The 14,572-nt window shown below is 45.1% G+C and overlaps 1 protein-coding gene across 1 annotated transcript; it reads right to left on the bottom strand.

Moving 5' to 3' along the window:
- Positions 1 to 12,337: 12,337 nt before the first annotated feature.
- Positions 12,338 to 13,021, bottom strand: DFJ58DRAFT_737257 (uncharacterized protein; the record flags this gene model as incomplete). Its single annotated transcript, XM_041386919.1, has 1 exon — positions 12,338 to 13,021. One exon carries the CDS (start codon positions 13,019 to 13,021, stop codon positions 12,338 to 12,340), a length of 684 nt encoding a protein of 227 aa, XP_041235213.1.
- Positions 13,022 to 14,572: the final 1,551 nt, after the last annotated feature.

The raw sequence follows: 14,572 nt of genomic DNA, 5'->3' as shown, positions 1-14,572 counted from the left end.
TTTCTTCTTCTGGCACCACGGTAATATACTTGTAAGCGATCCACTGAAACCATTTCACTCGTGCACGCGCAGGGTCAGGGACACCGAGGGGATTGCCAAAGACATTATGAGCAATGGTATTAATGCAAAACAGTCCGCAAGAAATTGAATCTTGCTGAATGCCATGTGCGAGGGTATTTCCTATGGCCCATGAAAACGCACGGTGAGCCACCGCTGTAACTTCTGAATGAAGCTTCTGAGTTCCCCTCAGAGATTCAAAGAGTCTCCTGTGTTAAAATCAGTTTGCATCTTACCAGTTAGGGAAATGTCCTACCATAGCGCAAGGTTTTACATTTAAAATCAATGTGAAACGCAACAAAGTGGGACATTCCAGGGATGCACACTGGGAAAAAGAGAACCTTTCCTTCGGCGAGTGTCTGCTCTAACTTCTTGAATGCATTTGGCAACGAACCAAAGTTCGGTTTAGCCATGCAGATCGCATCTGCAAGCTCATTGTCAGTGATAACAAGGTTGGACTGGTTGGGGACTAATTGTCGGATAGTGGAGTGTATCATCATGTCCACGAGAGAATCCGACAACCAAGCGTCATCTGACAAGAATCGTGCAAGCTGTGATGTACTTATTAGGCTGGTTGAGCCTTGCCCAGCCAACTTCTTGTGGTATGGTAGACAATACATCTCTTGGTAGGCAGATAGAGGATTCATATTGCAGTCGTACATTTTTTGCTCCAACACCTATCTGCATTTCGCCACGACATTTTGGCATCACACACCACGTGTAGCTTACATCCAAAGAGGCAACGGTTGATCTTTGAGTTGGGGGTGGATGATCAACCTTTTTCCTTCACGAATGGCATCGTCGAGAGACTCTCGAAGGCTATAAACCCACAGTTTTGGAGGTATAAATGGTGGGAGGTCCAGGTTCTCGTTCGGACATGCACTGTCAAAGCATGATGCTCTGGCCTGTGCGAAGGACCCATCATCGATGTCGAGCAGTGTGAATTTTAGTATCTGCTGTACATTGACGGCGTCGGATGATGGCAGTAGCATGCTGGATACCTCCTTTGGGATGTCCATAATCTCCGATAGAAGATCAAGGTCTTCTGGATCTAATGCTCTGTCTCCTGCATTGACCCATTTTCCAACCAGTACATGAACAGTAACGCGCGGAGGAGCAGGGACAACGGTAGGAGGAGGAATGGGAGCGACTGCGGGGGGAGGTATAGCGTCATCCTCATCGATGTCAAATAGATCCTCCTCGTCAGTACCATCATAGTCGGAGTAGTTGTAGTAGAGTTCAATATCTCCTGTTCGTGGGTGAAATATGTCAGATGGCACATATTTCTTCAGCTCTTTGATTTCTTCGTAATTTTTGATGATCTCTTTGCGCGGTTGCATTTTGCCTTTGGTGACAAAGATATGCTTTGCGGCTTTCTGACCTTTGAAGGGAGGCTCTTGTCCATCCGGCCAGAATTGGCCCAGCTTGCTGCAATAGTCAACGACTGGAGTAAAGGAGTCAGACGAGTGTTAATAGATATTAGGTTGATGTACATGTAGGGCCTGTCATATCCCGTATTCTGGACCTACGTCCGATGATGTTCCCACGCCTTCCGGATGCACATCCGGACCTCCATACCCTTATCCATGACTCCATACCCTTATCCATGCCTGCAGTCCTCCAGTCCACTATCGGTTCGGATCCGTACACCTTCGTACATCCATATATCAATACCTTCGGACCTCCGCAGCCAAGCCTGCTTCATCCACCCTTGATCCCATCGGATCCGAGCTCATCCTACCTGAGACTTTACCTTCCCTAGACTACCGGATGATATCCATGATCTATATCCTAGTCTCATCTTCACCTAGATCTCCGGATCCGCTCATCCGATATCCAGACGCCTCATCCGATATCTCTAGACCTCCGGATCCGACCTATACTCATATCCGAAGCTCAAACCTTAAATCAGCGTCTATTACCTTATGGTAATCCTCTTGACTCCGGACTTCGGTTATCTGTGTTTCCGTCTTGCTTATTGATCCTTGTACTTTGTTCATCTCCGAGTTCATTTGTTTATGTTCCGTTCATACTTACCAATATGTTTCCACATGCTCGTACATAGCATTTGTCTTCAGCTTACTGATCCTCTCGGATCCCGTCCAGTATATAAACCTCTGTACAACTCCTGTAAAGTTTCCTTAGTTCGAATATCATCTTAGATTCTGCTCAACATAGACTTGCTCTCTCGCATCCTAGACTTCACTCATTCTGATCTCGGACTTCGGTCCATCTTAGTATTGCCTTTCCTTAGGCCTAGGGAAGGATTCCCTAGGCCAACCTTCCGGTCCTCCGGATTTATCCTTCCATCTATATCCATGCTTAGGGATTGACTCCCTAAGCCGAAGCTTTGCCTTTCCAGCACTTCCTGTCTTTCCGAGATTTCTGTCTAAACCCCGTCTATCCGACTCTACCATAGTGTAGTCTACCTCCGTCTGTTTCTACTCCGGACCTTGTCCGTTGTAGCCCTTCTTCTCTTGTCCTAGAATCCTGTCCGCTCCTTCGGTCCTCCGGACGTCATAACCTTCGGACGTCGCAACCTTCGGACGTCGTAACCTTCAGACGATGCAACCTTCGGACGTCTTAACCTTCGGACCTCTGGACGTCCTGTCCTTCGGACCACTTCTCCTATCCTATCCTGCTTTGGACTCTGTCCCTTGCAGCCTATCTTCTATGTGTTTCCATCTAGGGAGCTTACCTTCGGATCTAATGCAGCGGGTGAAACTCTTCCAGAGTTTCCTATACTCATGCGAAAGTTTCCCACGCTCATCCGGAAGTCCTCCAGCACTCAACCAGAGTAGCCAGCCTCCGGAAGTCCTTCGGACTTCGTCGGATTCCATCTGGACTTCATTCTGAAATTAAGGGCACGTACTCAGGTAAGGGGCACAGCGCACGAGCTGAGGCCAAGCCCTTCGGATCCGTCTACCCTTGAGCTACAGTCTTAACAGGGCCCCGTTTTGGCCATGTGGTGATTTGCTTGACATCTGCCCATGGGTTCTCTGGCCAAGACAAAGCTCTGAGGGATGTTGATCCCTTGTTATTGTCCAAGGAACGGAAATGAGGTGTTGTGAATGATGATGAGGATTTGTCTCACCGGGAGCATGATCTTCAACTGGAGGTTTTCAAGTCACAGACATGGCTGCAGGCTGTATATGAGGTGTGGAATTCGTGGCCTTTGGCTTTCTTGAGGAGGTAGTGTTGGACCGAGGCATGTGACATGTCGGAGAGGGTGTAAGGCAATGCATGGTTCGAGAAGTTGAGGGACTGAACCACGGAGAGAAGACTCGCTGAAATTTCCAAGGGGAAGTTTAGGTGGTTAGGGATATCAACAACATGCTGGATGCGCACTGGTGAGGTGTTGAAATGCAGATGGGCAGGTATTTAGAGTCAGAGTGCTTGTTGAGCACGTGTTCATAGAGATATAAACCACTGAGAAACGACTTGCTGGAATTTCCAACGAGAAGTTACGGTGTCATGCATGGTATGGGAACCATACGATGACATACATAGACAGGAAGTAATCACAGGAGAGTATACTGAGGTATACTTCTTTGTATTATAGGCTTGGTTTCATTTTATGACAGATTTACTTGTACTTATATTTTCAGTTTGTTAGTTTCCATCAGTTTCTTTCTATTTCTATTTCTAAGGCTTATTCAACCATCAATTTACTCAGTGAGCCACAAATATGCTACTTAGTGTGTCATGTGACTAGCAATATGCTGATTTGTAAGGATCCTTCATGATTGGTCATGCAGTTTCCATTTGTTTCTGTCTGTTTCCATTTCTTTCAGCCACAGATCCTTCAGTGAGCCATCAGATATGTTTGTAAGCATGTCATGTGACTGGCAATAGGCTGATTTGTAAGGATTTGTCATGATTTGTCAGGCTTTGTCATGCTTTGTCATGCTTTGTCATGATTTATCATGCTTTGTAATAGTATTTACTATTTATGTATATTAAATTGATAAGCAGCTGATCCAGCACTGCCAAATGGCACGGTTAGTAAGCCAGTGACTTACTAATGTTGTGATGAGTCATGCTTAGTAAGGGGGGGCCCCAAAAAGGTATAAAAGGAGCCCATCTTGCACCTAGTAATCAGACTTCCCACTTTCCACTCTTCTCTCAAACCATGTGAGACCCAGTAAGATTCTGAAAGTGCAGGCCAAATAGGTTGCCTTGAAGTAAGATCTAAGACACTTCTACTATTAGTTATATACTACCTAAACTAGAGGTTGACTATATAACACTGAGAAACTTTGTATCACTGAAACCACGAGAAAGACAAGAAGAGGACATGTCAGTAAATCCTCCCAAGAACTCACACATTATCTACCATGAAAACTAGAAAAGTCGTAGACCGTGTACTTAAGGACTGGCAAGTAGTCTTATCCCTGTATAGTTGTGTTGTCACTATATACGTGTTCCATATAAGACCCTTAAGTAGTAAGACAACGGTGAGATTAAATGTAGTTGATGAACAAGTGACGACAACCTCCTCAAGCCCCTCAAGCATATACCCACCCTTATCACCTGTTCATTCTACTCATCTACACGGAGCCACCAGCGCCTCTTCGGCCCTAACAGAACATCCAATTTGGAACAGCAGGTCCTCAGATCACCCCGAGGATCAAGCCAAACAAACTGTCCCAAACACTTCCTACCTAACTCCTGTACCTGTCCGCATAAGCAGCCGAGTACGCATTATCATATTGTAAAAATGACAGCATTCACATAGATTGAGTTTATATCACAGTCATTTCATCCTCAATGGGCGGTGCATCTAAAACGGCCGGTGGGAACAGCGGACTGATGGGGGTATGCCTCACATCAGGGCATTCACACGCCCAGAGATGCGATGGGTACACTGGGGGTCCCCTAGACTAGATAGGATTGTCCTCCTTAGAGTACATCTCTCCATAGGACATGAAATCGGAATTAAAAAAAAAAAAAACAAGTGAAGAAGAGTTTAAGTCAAGGATTTGAGTAATTAAGGCAAGCGGAGTGTGAGTAATGTTGAAGTGCCACAAATGGTAATATTGTTGATCCACAATTCCACACACAAATGTGGATATTCCATTTCGGTGGTCTGTAGTTCAACGTGCTATAGATAATGATTATGTGGAGTCGCGAATCTACGCTGAGAACCAACTGTGCTGAGAATGGATGGTTGAAAGTTGTCAGAGCTGAGCAAGATCAACTCTCCAGAAAATGATACTAGGACATGTGCAAATGTGTGTGCATACAATATTTTCTCGTTACTCTAGGTTGTACCAGATCTGTTACAATTATATTGGAAATGTGAATTACATGTACACAGCTACAATAGAACACGACTGCTGGATGCGCTGTTGCTGTCCATTCCAACCTACACTCATTTGGTCTCATGCTAGCCCGCCTTTGTTCCAATTGACACCGGAACATCAGCAGATGATCAGGATCAAAAATAGTGAGGTCACAGGAAACCAGTGACAGCATGCTACCTGATGTAGGAGTACCAGCATGGTTTCCACTGATTGGGTTCATGGAAGCGGGGCAAGGGGGATGGGACTGCTGCATTACAGTAGGCAAACTTGGGGGTGAGGCGATATGGGGACGCAGAGTTTTTGTGGCCATCCATGGTCACAACAATGGTGTTATCTGTAGCTTGATCGATTGTAGGGCTGCATAGACAAGTCACACGGTGAAACCGGGAAATGGGTATACCTGTGGTATATGTAGTATATGTAGGGCAAACTGCTGCAAGATAATGAATGCAAATGTGAGGAAGTCTCATACCAGAAATATTTGAGCGAGTGCGGTCTGAAACGAATGAAGCAGTCGAATGTGTCAGTTTCTTTCTCCATAGTGTTTGTGCAAATGGTTGAGCATGATCTACTTCTAGGATAACCTCTGCAATCAGCGAATACGTGTAGAGTCGTACACTGCTGAAAAAGTCTTTAGTACATTGACCTCTAAGTGAATGCAAGCAATGCCGGATTACCAAAAAAAAAATGTGTGACATGAACCTGCAACGACTAGTAAACTAGGAGGATTGAGAGGAAGGGGCGATCTAACGTTTTGCCTGCAGTAAATGTGAGCATGCAGTTGACAAGGAAAACAGTGTTCGTACGATGAAGGGATCTGGTTGAGGACCGCTATGGAGGTGTTGTAGAGGAGATGACAGGGGGTCCAACGAGGGAAGGCTCAGTTTGACGCATTGATTGAGGGGAATGATGTAATGAATGGTCGTAAGCCAATCCGACGTAGCAGGAAACCCTTTGAGCCATTTGTAGATGGATTCTAACAGGAGTTGATGAGAACCCTAGAATGTGACACAATGAACACTGACCTAATCTGGGCTGCAGTCGTCCTGTTTTAGCACGAACATAAAATAGTTCAAATGCGATGGGGCTGCCATTTAGTCAAATCTCTTGAACCGAATGACTCTTGAACTGTGCTGTTGAACGTTCACAAATCAAAGCCTTGGAGTACCTTGGACAATAAGTGTTCTGAATGTCTGATGCGGAACTGCTCGAGCAGTAGCCTGAATGTAGACCCAGAAATGAACGGTTCTCTGAGGGTCTGGGCATCAAAACATTGGGTCTGGTAGGTAAATAAGAAGCGAGAAAATTCATTTACTCTGTCGTGGAGTTTATCAGGTTCAAGAAAGTCGCATTGAGGTCATCGATTGATGAGCATAAGCATACATTTTCAAGCCAGTCCTCAACTTCTTCGAGGAGGGCTTTGAGAAGAGGCTCTTGATCAGACTGAACAGAGACAAAGTCAATGAGGATCAACACATCGCAATCAGCAATGACATCGTGCCATTTGGACACAGAAATAAATGCGTCACAGAGGCTTTGTCAAGAAATGGGAAAATGTTGTGTATGAGTTTGGTGATGGTATATATTCACTTGCAATACTGAGGGGTCATCCCAATGGTTCATGCTCGTGCTTGCGCTTTGAGTTGTCTTGAGGAATTCTGGAGTTAGAGGACATCCTGTGCACATCAAGTGAAGGCAAAAGACTCAATGGGTTGGACTTACATTTGTGGGTTGGAGGATTTGGTGAACAAGAAGGGTGTGGCGTCACGACGAGTGAGTTGCTTAGGAATTTAAGAATGATTTCAAGGTTGCCTAGGCACTGATGGTTTCAGCTTCATTCTGTATTGGTGCGTTTTCTCCTATAATTTACCCCACACGCGATTATGGTTGGCTGTATTCGTGACTTGGAATTAAGATTCACCAGATAAGATCTACCTCTGCTTTGATATTATGAAGCGGAACTACTTCTTCATTGACATTTGTAAGTTCACGACATTTAGCTGAACCGCCTCTCAGAAATGACCCCTGCAGGTGTGATATGTTGATGTTTGACAGGCATAGGATGTGGACATGAAAACTGGTGTTAGATGGACCTCTGGAGTTTGAGGACGAAAGTTGAGACCGATGGTGTTAGATGTCAGCCTCAATGATCGTGTTCGATCAGGGACAAGAAGACTATTAAGAAGGGGTCTTTGTTCTTGGCGTGCATATGGGTTTGATACATGATTGAGTGATTAATCTATGCATTCCGTGTCTACTGAGGAGCAGTAATACTGACTGTTTGATGAGAGTATGAGTGCGGACATGAAACAGCAGCATTTGACGATGTATGATGGCATGGGAGGTTTGAGTCCACTGTGGCACCTTGGGAGACCAGACTGGCGATTTTGGCAGCTTTAGCGACTTCTGAGACTTTAGACATTAAGCTTAGAGACTGCAGAGATGTTGGCCACAAGCATCTGCTTCGAATTACTGTTAAGGACCGTACTCAAGTAGTATCGGATCCGAAGGGCTTCGGCCTCAGCTCGTGCGCTGTGCCCCTTTCCCGAGTCTTGCCCCTTATTTCAGAGTGCTAGAGTATCGTGTCTAGTGAGACAGATAAGTATTGTAATGGATCTGTTAAGGCTTCTGGATATCGAACGTATAGAGTAACGGCTAATCCGGATCAGATCCGAACTAGAAACTAACGGGCGAGGACTGTCCAAAGACAGAGACGGATATATAGACTATAGGAATCAATCCTAAGTCTCGGAGTAGACAAGAGTATCGTACTCAAGTCCGGACGGATAACGGATGGACTTAGAGTCCAGACAGAATGAGTGCAGTCTAAGATGATATTCGAACTGATCTACTACAGCGCATGTACAAGGGTTTATATACTATGGATAACTAACGGAATGATCAATAAGCAAGGACGCGAGGCTATGTACGAAGTATAAGCAAAGTATGTGTACAGCATATTGGTAAGTTGGATGGATAACGAATCATAACTGGGAATGAAGTCTAAGCTAAAGCGGATCAGTAAGTGTAGCGGATCAGTAAGTGTAGCGGATCAGTAAGCATAACGGAAGTAGAGGATAACCAGTATACCGGTGTATAGGAATGCCGAAAGGAGATGAACGATAGTTAGAGTTATATGAACAGGACATGAAACAAGGATTAGATCGGATCTGTGGACTGGACGACAGATATGTCCATCGGATCTGGATCGGCTCTGAGATCCGGATCTTCAGATCTGTACCCGGGAATATGGTATATGACAATTACGAAGCAAAGGGTTGTGCCTGACAAACATCAAGTGTTTTGAATAGAAGAGCATGGATGGAAGAGCACTAGGCCGTGGGAAATTGGTATGATTGAAACATGTCGTTCTAGTCACTAATAGGCCCCATTTTTTCTCGCCAGTGTCAATTTGAACAAAGGTCACGCTGCCATCAGAGTTGTGGTGGGAATTTGTCCAATTTGCGGGCCTGTGGAGCAAAGACCACGAATGTACGATGAAGTTGTCTGGATGGACTTTGTCACCGATGGGGCCATTGACTGTGGTTTGATTCCATCCGTTGGTAATGCCACTGTCGAGAGTACTAGGCGTGGACGGGTTAGTATTGTAACGGCGTGCGATGGTACAGTACGCACCTCAGATATGACAGGAGACCGCCCTGTCCATATGGAACATCAAGTATACATTGTATCTTGTTGGGGTCGTGTATGTTGCGTATGAATTCTGCAAGCGTTGCGTTCTGGTGGGGATACGGAAAATCCTTCGTGCATTGTTCAGCGTCTGTTTAGCAGCATTACATTAGGTGAGAAACAAGATGGATGTCGACAGACTTACCACGTACTACAACACGCATGAGGTCTGACATTCCACAATCTTCCAGGTACTCTAAATCAAGTGTTGCAGGCTCGGGTGTGCTCACTTGCCGAATGACAATGGCTTTGTTGATGTGAAGCGCTGCAAATATCTCGTTGCATAACTGTCGGCTTGTAAAGCGCCAATCGCTATGCTGTAAGTGGATGACATTTCTTGAGGTCACAGGAAGCGATTCTGGGAGTGAAGCACAAAACGATACTGCAAGGGCGTCTTCTTTGCATATATTTATGCCGTTCTTCATGATGCATGGAAGCAGTGGTAGATCCATCGTCCCATTGAATGGTATCTGATTGTTCATGGACTTGAGAGCCAATGATAGGATTTGCCAGATCACAGAACTCTAGGTTGGTGAGTGCAGACAAGGTGGGTGAGGGGTATGCTTGGTCATCTGGAATGGAGGAACAATTGATGGGAGGGCTGGGCGTGTCTGTCATGACGGCAATGTCACGCATTGGGTGGGGTGTCACAATGGTTGTGAGGGTCTCCTGTGCCAGGAGGATGGGGCCGATGGGGATGGTGTCGGGTTCTGAGATGGATATGGGCCCACATGACCCTGAAGGCGCTTCAGGAGATGAGGTCCGAGGCTGCTTTTGAGGGGCATGGCCTTGGGAGTTTGTGTCAGGTGTGTGCTGTTTGCTCTGCATTTCCTCTCTCTTGCATTTTTGCCATGCCTGTTTGTTGGTGGTGTTCTGTTCCTTCATCTCTTGAGCCCTGTGTGGATCGCATTTCTCATTGGCGAGCCATCTTTTTTGCCATTCGCGTCGCTTTTCCTTGGGAGTTAAGGCTGAATTGGCGAGATTGGAGTGTTGAAGCCTTGGCTTCTTCTCAGTTTGCTCAAGCTGTACCATGTTGTTTCAACGAGGAATTTCCTCATTAAGATAATGTCAGACGTGTTTTTGGAACGAGTTGGGAGAGGGTAGTTAATGCGTCGAGTTTAGGATGAGATGAGAGTCTTAAGTGAATTCAATTGCAGTTTAACAGCGTCAGACTAGAATTTATGTAATATTTTTTCATAAGAACTCCTGCACCACTGTGGGCTTCAATCAGGAGTGGACGGCTGAGGATGTCAGAAGTGTTTTATGACAGGAATTCCACTCGTAGCTAGAAACTTGGTAAGCATAACGTAAATGTAGTAGGTCCTCAAAGTCCTCAAAGTCGTAGTTGAAATCTAAACCATGTTTTCAAAGTCTTGGAAGTCCTCAAAGTGGTATTCAAAATATATATTATGTCCTCAAAGTCTTGGAAGTCCCCAAATCGTAGTCGAAATATATATTATGTCCTCAAAGTCTTGGAAGTACCCAAATCGTAGTTGATGTCTAAATCATGTCCTCAAAGTTGTGCAGGTCCATCCCGCTTGTAGGTAGATACTTGGTATTATATTTGCGTATTTTATACCCCTGTGTCCCCCTGCACTGTGCGTTTTCACATATTGAGAGCTTTGTCTGGTATCTACACTTTCATTTTCAACACCTGGGTGAACCCAATGCTACTAGATATTTCACAATTATGTTTGAAATAAGACACCAGCATTTGCATCGATGAAAGACTTTGATAATGTGCAAGGTAATGCTGAGAAAGTCTACGGAATGTGGCAATGCCCATTGATACATATATTCATTAAGGCCAGTTCAGTGATAGAATTACTGTTGGTATACATATGGTGATTCAGCTAAGCAGTTGACGACATTATTTCTCAATGCGGACATGTATTTTCTTGGTCTGGCGCTTGTAGAACTTCAGGTCTGACCTCCACTGGAACATTTGTTCGCAGGAAAGCATCCAGTATCCTGTGTCCAAACCTGATGAATCCCCACAACTGAGGACTTGGCCACCATGCCATGTAGTAGTTTGATTGTGTCTGTTTGTGAATGAGATTTTAATGCAGATGCATCATGGGAGTAGGAGAAGGTGTACCTGTGTCAACGTAATATATCCCGCAGAGTATCTCAATCTCATGCTCAGTCAGGGTATCGAAGAGATAGGTGTGGGATCTGCCTTGAGATGTATCTGCAAAATAGAGGACGTCAGGTGAAGGTTCGTTGGGTATATCGCTGGCCAGCTCTTGTTTGCATAGACACCAGAGAATTCCTCCGGAGAGGATGACATCCTCTAAGGATGGCCCCCACTCTTCTCTGATGCATTGAACAATGGAAGTGGCATTTGCAACGAACAGGTTCCAAATTTGAGTGTATTTTGGAATGAGTGGGAGCAGCAGGTAGCCAGGTAGGGTGCTGTCCTTCACCTGCTCAACCTTGAAATACATGTTGCATGTAAGGAGTTCGTGAGCATGGTCAGGATGTAAATCCCATAAGAGCGAAGGTGGTTCAAGTTCGAGTATAAGGGAGGAGATGAAGTATCAGATGGCAAATTCGTTGCTGCGATGTTCCAAGTGGAGGTTGACTTCCATTATGTATTTGCAAATGGTGTAAGCATCAATGATTTGAGATTCCTCAACATGTATAAAGTCTATTGCAGACTGTATTTCGGACTGCGTGCTGCAGAGAAGTCCATAACGGCTGTATAGGACATCTTCCAGCGAGCTGCCAAACAACATATCCTGCCCAATAGGTGTTTGGTGCACCACTGTTCTTCCCAACTCATTGTGGTCCGATGAAAGGGTAGGAGGGTTGTTTACTTGTGGAGTTGGTGTGGTATCGAGCTCCTGGATGGGTTGGTGAAATGCAACATCATCATTTTCTACATCTCGATCCTTGTCGAATAGTGAACAGATATCCCATTGGTTTGAGATTTCGTCGTATATGAACTGCTCCCGTTGTCCGGTCTTGAATTCCTTCTTCGCATCTTCGTAGTCGAGCTCTCTGCAGAACCTCCCTTGTTTTGAACGATACCACATGAAGAATCTCATTCCATCCCGTCGGGTGGGTATAATGAAATTGACAGCATCTTGGAGCCTTTTCTTGACTCATTCCTTTATGCTGTCGGAGGCTTGTCATAAAAATTCCTCATGCTTGGGTTTTCGGGCTTTAATAAGTGCATCCCATTGGTGAAGACTGTCGGGGTGGGGGTTGGAAGGACTCGGCCTGAAGTCTTCTGCAATTGTTTTATTGATCATGGCATGGATGTGAAGCTCTTCTTCTCCTCAAGGAATGGCGAGTTTAAAGCTTGGATAATTTAAGGTATTTGCATCAAATATACCTCTCGCCATTCCTATCCTGACCCAGATGGGGGCACATATGCAGTTGAGATAAGGAAATAGGATGCCCAAAGCAGAGGATGTGGGGTCAAGCATAACGCCAACGCATCTCCCTAGCATCTCCAGTTTTAGTGCATCGATGATATCACATACGTGTGTATCACTGAGACCAGATTGGATGAGAGTGTGAGAGGGGGAGGGTGGGGGTCGAGGGTCAGCATGGCTGGCGGTTTTATGTCGTACTAGAGCGCGCCCATAAAACAGGTTTACCAGCCCTACAAGACTGTGGAAAGCTAATCTTGATCTCTGGGCGCATCTGAGAGCATGGGCCTTCTTGTGGTTGCGAAGGTAACCGTAGGAAGAGGGAAGGGGTAACATGGAGAAGTCCAAAGGGAGCAGAGAGTCGATGCTGAAGGTGGACGTGGCGTGATGTAGGGTGTTCTCAAGCCATCTCCAGCTGGCTTTTTGTCCACCGGAGAGGGAGTGGGTTGATCCAGAACTGACTATTTGAATGGTGGCAAGGCACTGGAAGAGTGGTCCTGTATACTTGAGTTCTGAGTTATCTGGTGTAGCTGCGACCTGTATATAGCGAGACTGGATGTTGGGGGAGAGCGCTGGAAGACTCTGCATTGTGTTGGGACATCACAATGTATTGAATTGCAACACAGGTGTTGAGTTGAGAAGTGTGCTAGTGCGACCATCTGGAATTTCCAAGTAGAAGCCAAAGACACAGGGTTGGAATAAAGGGAGTGCAAGACATTGGTCTGAAAAAACTGGCGTACAATGAGGCATATATCAACAATGAGGCCATCCACAAACCACAAACAACAGTCGGTGGTTAATGATGATGTTGCTTAAAGTTTGGGCTCTGTAGTCAGACTTTTACGACATCTACGAGACATCCATATTTGGCGACCATTGTAATTTTAATGACTTTGAGCACTTATTGCGAGTTAATTGACCATGTATTAGAGTTTGGGCATGTAGAGTTGGTTAAGGTCGCAAATTGTGAGGCACTATGCTATGTATTACAAGCAAGAAGGAATGAGTTCTTCTGGAAGGAAGAAGAATTGTCCATCTGGCGACATCTGATTATTACCACGGGAAGCTAAACAAGAGCTAGTACACAGTAATATATTCAATTGCCCCTATTTACAACAAAAGGCTTACTAGACAGTATCTGATAGTTGTCCCATGCAGTAATTCAATTAAAATAAGCATGGACAAATCACTAGAGTGCAAATTAAACATATGAACAGAAAACATAACCAGCAAGTAAATTGTCACAGAGCCATCAACATCTGCCTTCAATGGGAGAATCATGAACCCATGGATGTTTGGCCCGGATGCCAAACCACTGCTTTGTAATGTGCAACGAATGTATAGGCAATGTCTTTTCTGCAAATCTCACAATATTTGGGACTGTCTCTGTGCGCTGTAATGATGTCTATGGATGTAACTTTCTTGATTTGATCACCTTCTCAAGGCCTCTGCACATTACATCAAACCTTGGACTTGAAGCTGGCTTCTGGGTATACTGACTGTTCAAAACTGGACCAGATCTGATCAGTGGACCGGATCTGTGGACCGGATATCAGATCGGTGGATCGGATCTGGATCTGATCTGAGATCCGAATGCATGGATATGACACAGACGTCACACACTGGGGAAGTGGTGAAGCTGGGGCATTCAAAATGGTACATCAATATTTGCCAGCACATGGAAATGTTGAGATGTTATGGTATGCTATTTAATGATAATGATTTATATCTATATCCTGTAGCGTGTCAACATGGTCTGAGAGTACATTGTGCAAGAGTGTCTCCCTCATCTTGTCCTCCCTATGCTCTCGGCAACCGTGAAGCAGATCTTTAAGTTCTGATCTCCACTTCGAGACAACATGGTCAAGATTTCCACTATGCCATTGCTTTTTGCTCTTCAAATAAATCCACCATCTTCTGGACATTCTCTTCCAGTGCTATCCTGTTTAAAATGTACTTTGCAGCCAGCCTCTTTGTTACCGAAACTTTGTTGAGAATCTCCCGCTGTTCCTCCTTAAGCTTGGCAATGCGTGTTGTGAGATTCTTTCCTCAGATGTCCCCTGGAACCCTACTCTGTCAGTTGTGCAAGAAGCTGAAGAAGGAAGGGCTCACAGATGACGAAGTTGCACATCTCAAGGT

The sequence above is a fragment of the Suillus subalutaceus genome (assembly GCF_016647625.1).
Source record: "Suillus subalutaceus strain FC151 chromosome Unknown DFJ58scaffold_338, whole genome shotgun sequence".
Classification (NCBI taxonomy): domain Eukaryota; kingdom Fungi; phylum Basidiomycota; class Agaricomycetes; order Boletales; family Suillaceae; genus Suillus; species Suillus subalutaceus.
This window is presented reverse-complemented; position numbering and strand designations above follow the sequence as displayed.